Consider the following 17127-nt stretch of genomic DNA (forward strand, 5'->3'; position numbering starts at 1 on the left):
CACCCCTAACAACAGAGCTATGTCCAGATAACTTTCTAGTGCTGACCAGGCCATATAAGGTGTACAAATCTGCATTCACATTTCCCACTAGCAGCTAGCAAAGACTGTCACAGTTTGGCTGGCCTTAATGAGTTAATGTCTGCACAGCCATTGAATGAGCTCCGGTGCTGTTGTTGTTATTGTGCTGTTGTAACTGTGGTTGTCACTTTGCCGACCAATAAGAGCCCCAGACGCTGCTCAGTGTCCCAGCTGTGCCACCTTAGCGGCGAGTGTGGCTTTGTTTGAAGTGTCAGAAACCCCTGAAGTGCCATCCAGTCTTCGAATGCCCTTGGCTTGCACTCTGGATAGAATGGCCTTCCTTGCATTCTGGCTCGCTGGCTGGGTCCCATCCCTGACATGTACCCACTACTGGCACTTCTGGGTCTGGTGCTCTAATGAAGCGCCGTGCGGGACCCCACTGCACGCTCTGCTCCAAGGCTTGGCTCCCAGGAGCAGCCCAAGTTCTGCGGCAGGCTAGAATACAGCTGGTGAAAGGCTCTGGTGGGCAGAGCCAAGGTATCTGGTAACAGCTGGGAAGTGTGGTGCTCAGTGTTGGCAGCCTAGCCCCCAGCAATGAGTCCAGTGTGCGCTGGGGCATTCAAAACCAGTGGTGAGTTCCAGACAGGCTCCCTCTGGTGTGTTCTGCTCCGTCTGGTAGGGGGAGCTTGGCTCTTGCAACTGCCGTGGTGTCTTCAACCTCCAGGCCTGGCTGTGTCTAGGCCACCAGTGCTGGGTTTCTCCCCCCCTCTGGGTACAGTTATCTGTGGGGAGGGCACCAGACTGGATTCTCCATCTCCCTGGCTCTGCCACTGACTTGCTGTGTGGCCTTCAGTAAGTCACTTAGACCAGCATTTTCATGGTGGGGTGGAAGGTTGGGAGCCCAAGTGCATAATGACGTGGCAACGTAAAAGTACCCGGCTAGTCATGGATGCTAGGCATCTCTAGCTCCCACTGCCTGTGTTACTGGAGGTTTGCCTGGGGAGGCTGAGAGCAGAATCTGGCTGCTTTCTATCTCAGTCTGGTCTGCTGGCTAACATCTGGATTCCCCCATATTAAACTCCAAAATGACAGAGCTCCGGGGGTTTTTGGATGCCAGGCTCAGGTTCTGTGGCCTTGGTCACTGCGGTGGCTGTCTCGCTGTAGCACAGCCTGGCATGAGGTCCAGGATACCTGTACCCTGGGGGTGCAATGGGCAGACTGAGGCAGTCTCTGCAGTGCTGTTGCTCTCGCTGGGGAAGCCAGAGGGGTTGGGTCAGGATGTGTCTGCTGCCCGAGCTGCAGGAGCATCTATTGTGGAGGAATTGTACTTAACCATTTTCGTTGTTTGCAATTAGCTCCTTTGGCCTAGGATCCAGGCTCCTCCGTGGCTGATGAGCCCTGTGTTCAGGAGGGGCCTGCTGACGGGGCTCTGTGCTCAGCCAGCGAGAAGCTCTGCTTGGATTGTGCTCTTCCTATGAATGCCACCTGCTTCTCCACATCCCGCTCTCCTGCACATGCTCCCACTGCCTGCTGGGTTCAGAGCCTGCCCCTTGCCCACAGCAGCATTTCTCTCTTGCACACACACACACGCACGCACACAGACCCAGATACACACACACAAACAGGCATGCACGGGTTCTTCCTTTCCTGTGTGTACTCTTCTTGCTGTCTGGCTGTCATTCCATGTGCATCTCTCTGTCTGACTCTCTCCCTCCACCTATTTGCAGTGACTCCTGGAATGAAGATTTACATTGACCCCTTCACCTATGAGGACCCCAATGAGGCCGTCAGGGAATTTGCAAAGGAAATCGACATCTCTTGTGTCAAAATTGAGCAGGTGATCGGAGCAGGTAGGCTGGGCCACACTGGGCTGGGCTCTCCAACAGCCCCACAGCCTCCTTGTGGTAGCCATGCCCAGGGGCTAGGAAGGAGCTTGCTGAGCAGCTTTCACCTGTGAGACAGGGGAACTAGCTGTGGCCAGCAACAGAGGAATGGGGCCAGCCCGAGCATGTCCTGCTATGTGGGGTGCCCAACCTCAGCAGCAGGCTGCCTGTGTCAGCTGGCACTGGGTGCTCTGCGGGCAGCACACTCAGCCCCGCAAGGCAGGAACACTTCACTGCGCTCTTGAATGCTCATGCCCAGCTGGCTGACCCAGAGGGAGCAGGATTTAGCACTCCTCAGCTGGAAGGATGCGTGGGCCTGAGGAGAAGCATTTGGCACAAAACAAGGGGGAACAGCAGTGAGATTCCTGATGAACTCAGCTGCCCCCAGAAAAGAGGGGGCAGGTATTATGTGGGTCCAGTGTGCTTGGGTCATGTGCATGGGCCAGCATGCAAGGAGATGAGTTTGTGGGTAGGATGTGTGTGGGGCTGGGTGCATGGGAGGGGCATGCATGGGGCTGGGCGCATGGGAGGGGTGTACATGGGACTGGGTGCATGGGAGGGTGGGTGTGTTTGGTAGAGTGGGAGCAGCAGGGTCCCTGTACAGAGGGTCTGAGTGGCAGGCAGAGCACTGGGGAGGCGAGCAGTTTGTAACCTGTGCCCTCTCCCATCTCAGGGGAGTTTGGGGAAGTGTGCAGTGGGCACCTCAAGCTGCCTGGCAAGAGAGAGATCTTTGTGGCCATCAAAACACTTAAGTCGGGTTACACGGAGAAGCAGAGACGGGACTTCCTGAGCGAAGCCAGCATCATGGGGCAGTTCGACCACCCCAATGTTATCCACCTGGAGGGTGTGGTCACCAAGAGTGCCCCTGTCATGATCATCACCGAGTTCATGGAGAATGGCTCACTGGACTCCTTTCTCCGGGTATGAGGTGCTGGGAAGTGCAGTGGCAGAGGGGATGCTGGGACCAGGGTGGGAGATGGCAAGCGGGGCCCAGCCCTTGCTGACTCACCTTTTCCTATGGCAGCGCTACACACCTCCAGGCCAGCAGCATTCATCCTGCAGGCTGAGAGCAGCTGTACTGTGCTCTGGAAGGCTCTGCCCCAGGGCTGGACACAGGCAGAGGGCATACACTGCTCACACACCTGTGCACACACACACGTTGTGCAAATACTGCTTGCACACTGTGCACGCATGTTTCACGCATACACATGCGGCACTTAGCTCACAGGTAGGACACACGTTTCAAATGTGCTCAGGGTCAGATGTCGGAGTTCTGAGCCCCCAGCGGCTTCCCTGGGGACACTGGCACCCAGCCGTTCCCAGTGTGCCAAGCTCTTGTGGGATCCAGCCACAATTGTGAGCATCCCATGTCAATTAATACAGTGTAGGCTCCACATAAACATGTCTTCCAGGACACAGAGATTGATGCCAGGCTGCAGCCTACTACTTAACTTAGTGAGGAACAGACGCCCGTGGTCTGTCTATACTGCAGTTTACCACCGTGTTAGCAGCATGGATTACATAACACGGGTTACAACATGACGAAACACAAGTGCAGACACATCCACACACACACTGCATACCAAGGCACACAAGGACAAATGCACGACTTGCCCAGCGCACACATTCACGATGGCCAGGGCACACGTGCACACACTGCCTGCCAGTGCACATGTGCTCACACAGTGCACAGGGCACATACGTGTTCAAGGTGAAATCCTGGTTCTGTTGAAGTCAATAGAAGTTTTGCCATTGGCTTGTATAGGGGCAGGATATCACCCTCAATCCGCTCGATCTAAACCTTTGTGTGCCTCAGCCCGAGGTGAATAATTCATTGTGCTGAAAGGAATAACCCACTTAGCTGAGTGAGATGCTAGTGCCCGAATCCTGGTGTGCAAGTTGCACCTCTGTATGGCAGCAGCTCCCTGAGATCACTGCTCTGAAGGGGACGTGTCCCTCCACACCCTTGCCCGCCCCCCCCCCCACTTGTCAGGGAATTGTTGGTGTGGAAAGTTCTCTGTGGTGCATATACCTGGGAGATGCTCAGCTGGCGAATGCTGCGATTGTTGGGCAGGAATAGGTGTGACAAGGTGCCCCTGTGCCTCGAAGGCCCATTCCTGTGTCAGAGCACTAGGCCTCACAGCCCCCGTCATAGGCAGCAACACCAGGCCTCTTATTCCAACAGAAATGGCTGACAATTCTCCTTTGAGTGTATGAGAGCAGCTGAATTCTGGGTCAGAGACTCAGGACTCCTGGGTCCTAGTCCTGAGTGCTGCTGACTCCTTGCGTGACTATAGGCAAGTTACTCTGCGTCTGCGTGCCTCTTTCCCTGGCCTCGTGTCGGCATGAAGTGCAAACCCATACGGACTTTTCCTGTCTCCCCCTAAGCAAAACGATGGGCAGTTCACTGTGATCCAGCTAGTGGGCATGCTGCGGGGCATTGCTGCGGGCATGAAATACCTGGCCGACATGAACTATGTACACCGGGACCTGGCTGCCCGCAACATCCTCGTCAACAGCAACCTGGTCTGCAAGGTGTCCGACTTCGGCTTGTCCCGCTTCCTGGAGGATGACACCTCGGATCCCACCTACACCAGTGCACTGGTAAAGCTCCTATCTCCAGAGCTTGGGGGGAGGGAAGGAGATGATCAGGGGGGAGGGAGAGAGAGGAGAGGTGTGGAGAGTGAGAGAAACACGGGGGGGTGGGGGGGCAGTTGGCGAGCCCTCGGCCTGGTGGTGAGCCTGTCAGACTCGGCTCATTGCTGTTGGTGTGAGCACTTCCCAAAGGGCACCACACACAGGGCCTGAATAGGGAAAGGGCAGAAGGGCTCAGACATGAAAAGCCATGAAATGAGAGCCACGCAGAGCCACAGAGAAGGGGAAGGGTCTGCACCTGGAGGGGTTCATTCATATCGGGCTGAGGATAAGCACCCTCTGTTTCACACCCACACTCCCAAGATGGGGACAATGCATTTTGTCAGACAGAACGGCCCAGGCCCAGGCATGGTCAGGTACACTGCAGGGCAGAGCTAATGGCTCACAGGAATGCCAGGGTGAGGGGGCGGGGTGGAGCTGGCGGAAGGGAGGTCTTTCATAACGGGCGTGTAAGAAGATTCTGGAATTCTAGAATTTCTCATTCTGTTTCTGTCTTTGCTTCATGGTTATCCACTTCGCTGCCCTAACTGTTCATGAGGCTGCACACATCAGTTCACATCCCTGCCAGTAGCTAATGCCCTAAAACAACAGACCAGTGTATGAAACCCAGTGCTGATAAGAAATCCGGCAATAACAAACCATGAGCTTCTTCGAACGACAGCTTCTTCTAAATAGTGTAAGGAAACCAATGACAGAAGAGTATTCACCGAACCACAGACATGGAGGGCTGGAAGGGTCCTCAAGAGGGCATCCAGTCCAGCCCGCTGTGGTGAGGCAGGGCCAAATATACCTAGACCATCCGTGACAGGCATTTGTCCAGCCTGTTCTTATAGACCTCCCATGACGGGGATTCCACAACCCCCCCTTGGAAGGCTATTCCAACACTTAACTATCCTTACAGGCTACCTCTGCTCAACAAGCTAGGGGTATGATTCCCTGTTCACCCAGACACATTTGTGCTCGCTGTCATAGAGCTAGAGCACTGAAACCAGTGTAGCCATGGGAGCACATGAAGCATGGCACAGACTAGCTTAGCCAAGTACAAACTCATCTGAACCCTGTGGGTGTGTCTGTGGTGAAGCTAGCCCATGCCGCTGTTCGCTGCTGCCCGTGCTGCCAAGGCTGCACTACTCTGGTTAGCACGCTGCCTCAGTGAGAGTTAGTGTGAGCATGTCTACATGGGCTGGGAAACACATCAACTCCGGGGGTAGACATACTCATTGTTAGAAAGCTTTTCTTAATAACTGACCTAAATCTACCTTGCTGCATATTAAGCCCATTACTTCTTGTGCTACCAGGAGTGGACATGGTGATCAGCTGATTGCCATCCTCTTTATAACAGCCCTGAACAGATTTGAAGACTGCTATCCGGTTTCCCGCCCCCGTCTTTTCTTCTCATGACTAAACATGCCCAGCTTTTTAATCTTTCCTCGTAGGTTAAGTGTTCTTGATCATTTTTGTTGTTCTCCCCCAGACTCTCTTCAGTTTCTCCACATCTTTCCTAAAATGTGGCGCCCAGAACCGGACACAGGACTCCAGCTGGGGCCTCACCAGTGCCAATTACAGCGGGACAGTTACCTCCCATGTCTTACATACAACACTCCTGTTAATACACCCCAGCATGATATTAGCCTCGTTAGCAACTGCATCACACTGTTGACTCCTGTTCAGTTTGTGATCCGCTATAACCCCTAGATCCTTTTCAGCAGCACTAACACCTAGCTAGTTATTCCCCATTTTGTACATGTGCATTTGATTTTAACTTCCTAAGGGAAGTACTGTGCACCTGCCTTTATTAAATTTCATCTTGTTGATTTCAGACCAATTCTCCAATTTATCAAGGCTGTTTTGAATTCTAATCCTTTACTCCAAAGTGCTTGCAGCCCTTCCCACCTGCACGTAACAAATTTTATAAGAATATTCTCCATCCAAGTCACTATGGAAATATTGATTAATCTGGATCTATGACAGACCCCTGTCTAGGTCCCCACTAGATGTATACTTCCAGTTTGTCAGTGAACCATTGATAGCTACTCTTTGGTACAGTTTTTCAACCAAATGTGAGCACCTCTAGACCACATTTCCCTAGTGTGCTGATGAGAATTTCATATGGGACTGTGTCAAAAGGCTCATTAAAATCAAGATAGATCATGTCTACAGCTTCTCCCCATCCACTTGGTTGAGTAACCCTGTCAAAGAAGGAAATTAGGTTGGTTTGGCATTTGTTCTTGACAAATCTATGTTGGCTGTCACTTCCTACCCTATTATTCTCTTGGTGCTTACAAATTGTTAACAATTTGTTCCAGTCTCCAGGAATTGCAGTTATGCTGATTGATCTATAATTTCCCGGGTCCTCTTTGTTCCCCTTTTTAAAGATGAGTACTATGTTTGCCCTTCTCCAGTCCTCTGGTACCTCACCTGTCCTCCATGAGTTCTTGGAGATGATCGCTAACAGTTCTGAGATTGCTTCAGCTCCACTCCACTAACCCGCAAACCAAAAATTCCCCACAAATAACCCACCAGTTTCTTCCAACTTCTCAGCAAAGTCTTGACTAGCAGAAGCAGCATAATGCTGACATCTCACAGTACAAAGGCCTCGTTGCTGAATGAGACTACAGCATTTACTAGGACTCAGAGAAGGAGAGTCATGAATAATTAAAACTTCACTGCACTGTTAAAGTCAGTGAACAAGGTACAGTTGTTAGTCAAGATGTTTGCTTTTTGCTTGCTAGTTTGCAGAATTCATTACTGTGCTGTAAGTCTCCCAACTGTTGGCTGAAATGCATTTTTCATAGATTCATGGATGCATGGATCATAAGGACAGAAGGAGCCATTGTGATTATCAGTCTGGTCTGATTCCTGTGTTGGGCCATAAGACTTCCCTGAATTAATTCCTGTTTGAATTAGATCAGCTGTTTTAGAAAAAAACATCCAATCTTGATTTAAAATTTTCCAGTAATGGAATATCCACCCCAGCCCTTGGTAAATTATTCCAGTTGTTAATTACCCTCACTGTTAAAAATGTATGCCTTATTTCCAGTCTGAATTTATCTAGCTTCAACTTTGAGCAATTAAACATTTTATAGCTTTGCCTGCTAGAGTGAAAAGTCTGCAATTATCAAATTTCTGTTTCCCATGTAGTTAAATATAGACTCTGATCAAATCACCCCTTAACCTTTTCTTTGTTAAGATAATCAGACTGAGCTCCTTGAGTCTTTCATCCTGTTAATTCCTTTTAAATATTGGCCCCACATTAGCTTTTTCCAGTCCTCTGGAACTTCCCTATTTCCCCAATACATTGAAAATCAACATTAGCAGTTCAGAAAGCTCCTTTTGTATGTAAGGTATCAGGACCTGCTGATTTTTAAATGTCTAGCTTTAGTACTGCTGTTTAACATCCTCCTTAGTTACGGTTGTAATGGAAAGTATTTCATTATCTTCCTATCTTATAGCTATATCATCTGGATATTTTCCAAATTTGGAACAGAAATATTTATTGAACACTTCTGCCTATTCTGCATTATTATTGACAATTCTACCATTTCCATCTAGTAATATTCCTATACCGTTGTCAGGATTCATGTTGTTCCTAGTATACTTTAAAAACTTCTTACTGTCCTTAACTTTGTTGACCATAGAGTTCTTGAATCCTTTGCTTCCCTTATCAATTTTCTACAATTCTTAAATTATTATTTATATTCATTACTATCAACTTCCTTTCCTTCCATTTGTTATATATGGGGGGTTTATATCTGATTTCTCTTCTTCTCTAAGACAGGCTCTTTGTTTAACCAGTGTGGGCTTTTTTCTAGATAGTGAGATTGTTGGCTTTTTGGCATCTAGTAAACTATTTTCAAACAATTCCCAATTATCATTCACATTTTTCTATTTAATGTTTTTCTCCCAGCTTGCTTTTTCTCAGTAGTGTTTTCAGCTTTGTGAAATATGCCCTTTTAAAGCCTCAACTATAGCAATTTGGACTTTATTCTGTTTGCACATAACAAATATAATTAATCCATGATCAACTGTACCTAAGCTATCACTAATGTTTAGTTCTGTGATCAATTCCTCTTTATCTGTCAAAATAAGGTCTAATATAGGATGCCTTCATGGTGTATGCAACACTTTTTTGAGACAGAAAATTGTCATCTATAATATTTAGAAATTCCAAGGATGTTTTACTACTGGCAGAATGAAATCTCCAGCATACGTCACTCAGATTGAAGTCCCCCGTGACACCACAGGGTTTTTTTCCTACACATTATAGATAGGTGGTTAAGAAGGCAAATCATCTTGTTCTCTATTGTGCTTTGGTGGTCTGTAGCAGACACCAATTAGTACCCCCATCTTGTGCTTTATCTGTTAGAACATTGATCCACAAACATTCAAAATAATTGCTTCCAAGTTGTCAGTGACTCAGAAACAGGTAATGCCATTGTTTATATAGAATGCCACTCCCCATCCCCTTTGAGCCTTCATAAATAGGTTACAACTATTCATTTTAACATTCCAATTATGTGAATCATCCCCCCAGATTTCAGTAATACCAATTAAATCAAATTTATGCTCATAAATGAGCAATTCAGATTCTTCCTGTTTATTGCCCAGGCTCCTAGCACTGGTGTATAGTCAATTTAGGAATTTCTCCTCTTCGTGTCCTTTGGTGTCTTGACTGATTTTGTTCTCAACCTCTTGGTTTTGTGTTAAATGAATATTCATTTGTTCCTCCCCTTTTGTTACTAGTTTAACACCCTCTTGGCTACTCAAGCCAGCCTGTCCCCTTGAGGATTGGTTGCCGTTCTACTCAGGTGGAGGCCATCCAAACTATATAGCTCCCTCTTCCACAGAAGGTAGAAAAATGTGCCAGAAAACCCAAGCCCTCCACCACTTACCTAGCCAGTGATTCACTTCCAGAATCTTCTGCCTTTCATCGCTCCTAGGACAGGAAAGATCTTTGAGAAGACCATTTGAACATTCCTCTCCCTCAACACTCTTCTGAGTTCCCTCAAGCCATGTATAGCCGGGGAGGTATCGCGTGAAGCAGCATTGTTAGTACCTATAAGCACCATCACAAATGGATCCTTCCCACTGACTTCAGATGCGCATCGAGTCTTAGAGTCACAGCTCCACTTTCACTCTCTTCTTCAAGGAGCGATCCAGCGACAGTCCTTTAGAGATGGTGGCCATGGTTGTAACCATCTGCCTTGGTCACAGGAACCATTCCATCCATCCAGAGTTTGGGGAGCGTTACTGCTCTCTGTGATTCCTCATGCAGTGAGAGAGACAGCCAAAGGGTCTGATTGCCAGAGACATTCAGAAGACCGCCAGCGATTGGGACTCTTTCCTAGAAGGTGTGCTAATGTAAGCAAGGCCTGTTTCCCTTTGCGTAGAGATGCAAGCACAGGGGGACGGATCAGACCTGGTCTAAATGGACTTGCACCTGATCATGAATTCCAGGCACAAACTCAAGTGCCCCATGTAAGGGTGAGTCTTTGCCATGCTAGCGGAGGGACCAGGGAAATGCTCTCACTTGGGGCAGTGGCTCAAGCTTGAGTAACAGCCACCCAGCTGAGGTTCACTGCCACGCTCTCCTGTTCTGTGTGGCTGGCGCACCTGTGGGAAGGGAGAGAGATGGCACGTGCAGACCCCATGCCTGTGTGCCATTGCCTCCTGGCACACGTAACAGCTGGATTGGAGAAGTGCTGAAATGGACATGAATTGGGCCCAGGGTGACTCTGCTGAGGAACAACAGTCCTGAAGCATGGGAATGTCACCTGCCCTGCAGAGAGGAGTGTTGTGTTTTATAGGAATGCAGTGCTGGCCAGTAGTATTTGCCTTTCATGGCTGGACTGGCTGGAAGATGCTAGGATGAAGTTCTCTGTCTAGGCCTCTGGAACTTCCTCGTCCCCAGTCTGGGTCCTTGAGCACTCATGCTGCATCTGATCCCTCTTGGAGCACCTTCTCTGCTCAATCCAGACCTGGAAAGCTTTTCATTTTATCTGAAGTTCAGTGGGTCTCATCAGACCACAGAGGGCATTTAGGGTAATTGCACTGTTACTGTGTCTAGCATCTGTAGTGGTCTGAGACTGTTTCACCTAACAGGACCCCTAGTAAGAGGGAGTAGATAATTATTATTCACGTGGACCAGATCTGTCTCACCTCAGCCAGCTTAAACCAATAGTGACTCCAATGCATTTACTCTGTTTACATGAGGGTAACAGCAGAACCTGGACCTATATGACCCTCTATAATAAAAAGATAGCCACAAATCTTCCAGCATGGGAACTCTAGCCCCAGGAGTATCATGCATCCCACAAATGTTGAACAATTAAACAGGGCATCTTTTAAATATCAGCATTTATCCTTCCACTGGGATAACTAGCTGACAGCAAGAGGATGGAGAGAAACTCAAGAGAGAAGAGTCAAGATTTTCTATATTTTTACATACTAATTTTTCTTCAAATGAATCTATTGGCACAAGCGGCCTTAGGTATGGGAGTCCAGAGATCACAGCAGTTTGTAGGAGAATGGTACTCATATAAACCCAGTCTGTAGGCAGCCTGCAGTCAGAGCAGCTCAGGGTTTCATCCTTCTTGCAAGACAGGGAGGAATAAATTGATTCATGTCCGGGTAGCCCACTGGTTCCAAAAGGGCAGTCCTTGTCTAACCCTGCATAGGAGTACTGATTTGTGTAAGTGTGGAGAGGGGTAAATTCTGGTCAAGGAACTTTGGCACGTTAGTAATTTCATTGCTCAGAATTCTAGTTATCTGGCCCAGTGGCTCCATTTCACTGGTTCATTGTATGCAAAGACTCCAGATCTCATCCTTCTCTCTTTCTCTCACTTTCCTTCTCTCTGTTCCTTTCCTGCAGGGTGGGAAGATCCCGATCCGGTGGACGGCACCAGAAGCAATTCAGTATAGGAAATTCACATCAGCCAGCGACGTGTGGAGCTACGGCATAGTCATGTGGGAGGTGATGTCCTATGGGGAGCGGCCGTACTGGGATATGACCAATCAAGATGTAAGTTATCAAGAGAGATGTGGTGGAAACATTGAAATCTGCCGTAGGCATGGAAAAGGCAAAGGCTCCCTACATGGTTAGGCTGAACTCAGCCTGAAGCATGCTGGGGGGATTCTCTGGTCATGAGAGTTATCTTCATGGCCAAATCCTTTGGCAGAAACAATAGGGCTGGCTCTCACCTCCTCTCAGGCCCATATATGTCTCTGTGGCTAGGTGCAGAGGCCATACAGGAGGTACAAGGGTCCAGAGAAGAATTCCTCCAGCTCAGAAGTAGCATAGGGCTGACATAAGCAGCCTATACCACTCCCCCTTGCAAGCTGTAGGGTAGGGAGCATGTCAGAGGTGAGAGGGGACCCTTTGGGGGCGGGGGATGTGCTCTTTTAGTGCTGAGTGCTAAGGGGGATCTCCCATAGGCAGTCCAAAGAAGGCCCCCGGGGCACTGGGGAGGGTTTCAGTCCCTGCTGCAGCACAGGATATGGGGGGTGCCACGGTGACATAAAGCCACTATAGCAGGCTTCGCTCAGGCACCAGCAGGCCTAGTGGTCAGGCTGCAGCCAAACAGCCTCTCCGCTGCTGGGCCCGCAGGCTCAAGGTCACAGTTCATTGCCCCCATGGTGTCCTCCACGATCTCTCAGGCAGCTGGAGGAAGAGGGAAGGACAGCGGAACCCAGGCCCTCCCCCGCAACCAGGTCCTGGCTCAGGGCCCTCGGGGAGAGAGGTGGCTCCGTCCCTTGTGGCTGCCACACCTGATCAGCATCCCCTGGGCTGCTTCCTACCATCCCTCTTTCCTTTCAGTGTTGGGTGTGCCCCCAGCCTTCTGTTTATACAATCTCATTAGTTCGGGGCTTCAGTCCGGCGGTGGGGGGGTGCTGCTTCCCAGCTCACCCTCAGAGTCTAGTTGTGAGTCCCCCCCTTAGTCAGAGGGAAGGGGGATCCCAGCCGAGTCTTACTCACAGTCGTGGTTAGGGTTGCCAGGCATCCAGTTTTCGACTGGAACGCCTGGTAGAAAAGGGACCCTGGCGGCTTCAGTCAGCACCGTTAACCAGGCGGTTAAAAGTCTGGTCGGCAGTGCAGTGGGGCTAACCTGGCTCTGTGCAGCTCCCCGGAAGCAGCCGCCATGTCCGGCTCCTAGGTGCCTGGGTGGTCAGGGAGGCTCCGGCCGCTGCCCCTGCCCTGAACGCTGCCTCTGCAGCTCCCATTGGCTGGGAACTGCGGCCAGTCAGAGCTGTGGGGGCGGTGCCTGTGGGTGTAGACACTGCACAGAGCTGCCTGGTTGCCCCTGCACCTAGGAGCCGGACATGGCTGCTGCTTCCGGGAGCCATGCGGAGCCAGGGAGGGAGGGAGGGAGGGAGGGCGGAAGCCAGTCAGTCCTGCTGTGCTGCTGACCAGGAACCACCTGAGATAAGTGCCGCCCGACTAGAGTCCGCACCCCAAACCCCCTCCCAGACCCCGAACCCCTGCCCCAGATCGGAACCCCCTCCCACACCCTAACTTCCTCCCAGAGGTCGCACCCCTCACCTCCTCTTGGCACCCCATTCCCCTGCCCAGCCCTGAGCCGCCTTTTGGAGCCCACACCCTGCACCCCAACCCCATCCCTGCACCCCAACGCCAGCCCTGATGCCCCTCCCACACCCAAACTTCCTCCTGGAGCCCGCACCCCCTCCTACACCCCAACCCCAGCCCTGATGCCCCTCCTGCACCCAAACTCTCTCCTGGTGACTGCGCCCTGCACCCTTTCCTTCACCCCTAACCCCTCATTCCTAGCCCCACCTCAGAGGCCACACCCCAACCCCCTGCCCCAACCCCCTGTTCCCGCACTCCAAACCCCTCAGTCCCAGCCTTCACCTGCACCCCAAACCCCTCATCCCTGGCCCCACCTCAGAGCCCACATCTCCAGCCAAAGCCTGCACACCCTCCCACACCCCAACCCTCTACCCCATCTCTGAGCCCATTCCCACACTCTGAATCCCTTGATCCCAGTCCAGAGCCCCCTCCTATAACCCAAACCCTACATCCCCAGCCCCACCCCGGAGTCCTCACCCCCTCCCGCATACCAACCCCCTGCCCCAGCCCAGTGAAAGTGAGTGAGGATGAGGGAGGGCAAGCGATGGAGGGAGGGGGGATGGAGGGAGTGGGTGCAGGGCCTCTGAGAAGGGGCGGGGCGAGGGCATTTGGTTTTGTGCAGTTAGAAAGTTGGCAACCCTACCCTTCCCCTGTAGATTGCTCTGCCTCAGCAACTGCAACCAGACTCTCCTCCCCCTGCCGGAGCTCCCTTGTAAGCAGGCCCTCCCTAGGGAGCATGCCGGGCAGCTGCTGAGGGCCAGGCCTTCTTGGCCCAGACGACTCCACCACTCCTTTTACCTTAAACCCCCTCACAGCCACCTTGCCCCTTCTTCCCTCTTGGGAGGTGCAGCAGAGTCTAACCCTCCATTGAAACCCATCAGCTCCATGGAACTAGCATGGGCTTAGCAGTAAGGCTCTGCCTTGTGAAGGATCCACAGCTGGGGACAGTCACTATCAGGCAATGACGCTGAAGATCAGGAGAGCCCCTGCACAGAGCACCGGAAAATGGAAACATTCTGCACTGTAAAGGCCTTGTTGCCTGGGACATTCCCTCGCAGCAAGCCTCAGGACTCAGACACCCTTCTGTGAGACCCCCCGACCCGTCCTTTCCCTGCTAGAGCCCATTTTCAGAGCCTTTCCTCCCAGGCCATTCTTGTATCCTGCGCTCTCCACGAGCTGGGCATGGTTCTGGCTGGTGACGGAAGACTGTTGTGTGCAGTCAGCTGTTTCCATCCTTGGGGGGCAAACAGGCATTAGTGCAAGATGGAGGCCCCAAATGTGTGTGTCACTTACTCTGGGACCTGGAGATTCCCCTGGGCTCTGCCCCCTTATCTCAGTGCAGGGACATAGCTGTGATTTACACCTCCTCGTCGTGGAAATGCAGCCACTCCCACAGTTCCTCTCTTCCAGACAGAATAGTTCACCAAATTCCACCCCTTTGGGGTGTCCCAGGAGTGCTCTATGAAGGAGGGTTATCTGTAGATTTGTGAATGTGTAATTAGCTAATAGAAAGAGCACCAGCAAGTGGCACTTAAGGATATGTAGCATTGTTCATAAGTCAGGCATGGTAAAGGGGTGTTTGCAAATGGCTTCCTAGTTAACACTAGCGTAACCAACGTCCAACTGCACCGATCCAACGCATCCTTCTGTGCCCAGCATTTCCCTCTCCCTGGCGGGTGCGTAGGAATGTAGGTGTAGGTGCTCACAAGAACTCCGTTATGTCTGGAGGCCACCGCCCTCCTTCTCAGGGAGAGAGACCCCAGCTCCCTCCCCCTCCTCTCACCTGCTGAGGGACGGGCGCAGAGGTGGTTGGAATATTTTTGACAAAGCCAAAACATTTTTCAGAGGCATGTCAGTTTTCACCAGTCCAGAGCTCTATAAAAACTTAATAACGGCCCTACTGGGTCAGACCAATGGTCCCTCTAACCCAGTATCCTGTCTCTGACAGTGGCCAATGCCAAGTGCTTCAGAGGGAATGAACAGAACAGGGCAATTATCGAGTGATCGAATCCCTGTCGTCCAGTCCCAGCTTCTGGCAGTCAGAGGTGGCTCACTTCTGACCAGGCTATAGCCTTGTGGTTAGGGCACTGGCCTTGCATGTGGGAGACCAAGGCTTGAGTCCTTGTTCAGCCCAACTCAGTATAATCTGTGACAAAAACTCAGCTCTGAACTGGGAAGAGTTTAGGCCTTTGGAGCTGGGTCCGCCACATCCCAGGCCAGCGCCCTAGCCACCTCACTGTAGAGTGTGCAAGTTAGTGTCTGTCTGGTCTGACGTGACCTTGGACCCAAAACTTCCCACTGCAGATTAGCCTCCTGAGTCCAGGGTGTGAGAGTCGGAAGGAGCCAGGAAGAGGAGGTGAGGCAGAGAGCTCAGGGCTGGCAGCTGGGTAGGTGAGGATTTGCTGGGTCAATGCCAGATCCAAAATCCCGATGCCTGTGTGATGACTGTCCCCAGCCCCACTCCCCCTGTGTGCCCCCTTCCCTCCTTTCTGTCTTGGATAGATCTGCCAGCCGGAGAAAGAGCAGGGAGAGGGGACAGTTCACATCTCTCAGGAGAGGGTTTTCTCCAGCCCTTGACCAGGAGCCGAGAGCCGCACAAAGCACACTAGCGATTCCTCAGGTTAGGCCCGGAAAGGCTGAGCGGGGCACATCCTCACTGGCCAGTGCTGCTGCTTGGAATGGTGGGCGAGGGGCTTGTGGGATCCAGACACAGTTTAGCACTTGTGAGGATGTGGGCGTGTCCCAGCAGCATTGTAGTGAGCGCAGAGCTCTCCCTGCACGCAGCTTTGTCACTGCACCTCAGCACCACCCTGCACCCAGCCCTGGGCTCTGCCAATGTCCCTCAGTGCTGACTGGCAGCCCCCCGCGATTCCAGTCCTTGGCTCAACGCAGAGATGGGCGGCTCCGTGGTACCCCTCCATCCTGACCAGTAGCCCACCTGCTATTTCACCTCTGGATTCCCTTTGCACACCCTCAGCTCTGCCAATGCCCCTCAGTTATGACTGGCAGCCCCCTGCTCTTCCAAGCCTCACATTACAGGTCGGTACATGCACACACGTATTTGACCCTATACCTTGGACTTGATCTCCCACCTTCCGCTGCTATTCCAGTTCTGCGCTCCCCACACGGTTCTGCCTGAATCCTGACTCGTTGTATCCCTGTTGTTCTCATTCAGGGTCTCTCTCCACAGCAGGGAATGAGTTGCACTGTATTGTACTGCATTGTATATGGTGACTTGCTGTTCTCATGTAGCTAAGCAATCCTTAGGGTTACGTGTGTGACCTTTCCATTGCCACCTTCTCTGGGGTGAGCTCTTCCTTCTCTCTCATTGCTAGGCAAGTGCCGTAGCTGACTGCAGTCTCTGAGACTCTGACATTTCATTTAGTCGGCACAAGGGGCTCTTGTCTGGAGCCAGAGCAGCCTGCTCTGAAGTGCCCACCGCTTTGTCTCCTCTTTCTGTCGCGCTGGCGACCAGCTAGTTCTGTGCCCCAGGGCACAACCCAGGGGATGCCCAGGGGGATGACAAGAGAGCTTCCCAGAAGCCTTCCTCGCTGCGTGGCTCTGTGTGAGGAACAGGCTGCCCTCTGAACAGACCATACCACATTCGAACAGCCTCCTGACTCTGATGCACCCGCATCACTCTGGCCAGGGCAGCAGCTGCACGGGCCAGACACTGCTAATGGTGGCAAAGGAAAGGGGCAGGATGTTCCTAGGGGAAGCCCTACTGGGCGTGGGGATGCATGTAGGTACTGTATGCATGGAGAGGCCAGCATCCCCCAGGCATACATGGGGGCATGGAGAAGCCAAAGAGGCAACCGAGCAGCAGCTCCTAAGCACGAGTCTATATGCCAGCACAAGTCTATATGCCAGCTGTTTTCTTGCAGGCTTTTGTGAAAGGTTTTCTAGCCTCCGCTCCATGGGTGACCCTGCTGCCTCCCCCTCCCCATTCTGTTATCCACGCTGGAGCTTAGGTTGCTCCTGCAGTCA

At 51.6% G+C, this 17127-nt stretch overlaps 1 protein-coding gene across 4 annotated transcripts in view; it reads left to right on the forward strand.

Annotated features, from left to right (window-relative positions):
• EPHB2 (EPH receptor B2) overlaps positions 1-17127 on the forward strand; it is a 273181-nt gene that overhangs the window by 234445 nt on the left and 21609 nt on the right. For all 4 annotated transcript variants that reach the window (XM_048824896.2, XM_048824899.2, XM_048824897.2 and 1 more), the window contains exons 10-13: positions 1746-1868; positions 2575-2822; positions 4290-4505; positions 11428-11577. In XM_048824896.2, the coding sequence (XP_048680853.1) occupies positions 1746-1868; positions 2575-2822; positions 4290-4505; positions 11428-11577 (737 nt within the window). The remainder of the gene's footprint in view (positions 1-1745; positions 1869-2574; positions 2823-4289; positions 4506-11427; positions 11578-17127) is intronic.

This window comes from Caretta caretta, chromosome 18 (genome assembly GCF_965140235.1).
Source record: "Caretta caretta isolate rCarCar2 chromosome 18, rCarCar1.hap1, whole genome shotgun sequence".
NCBI lineage: Eukaryota > Metazoa > Chordata > Testudines > Cheloniidae > Caretta > Caretta caretta.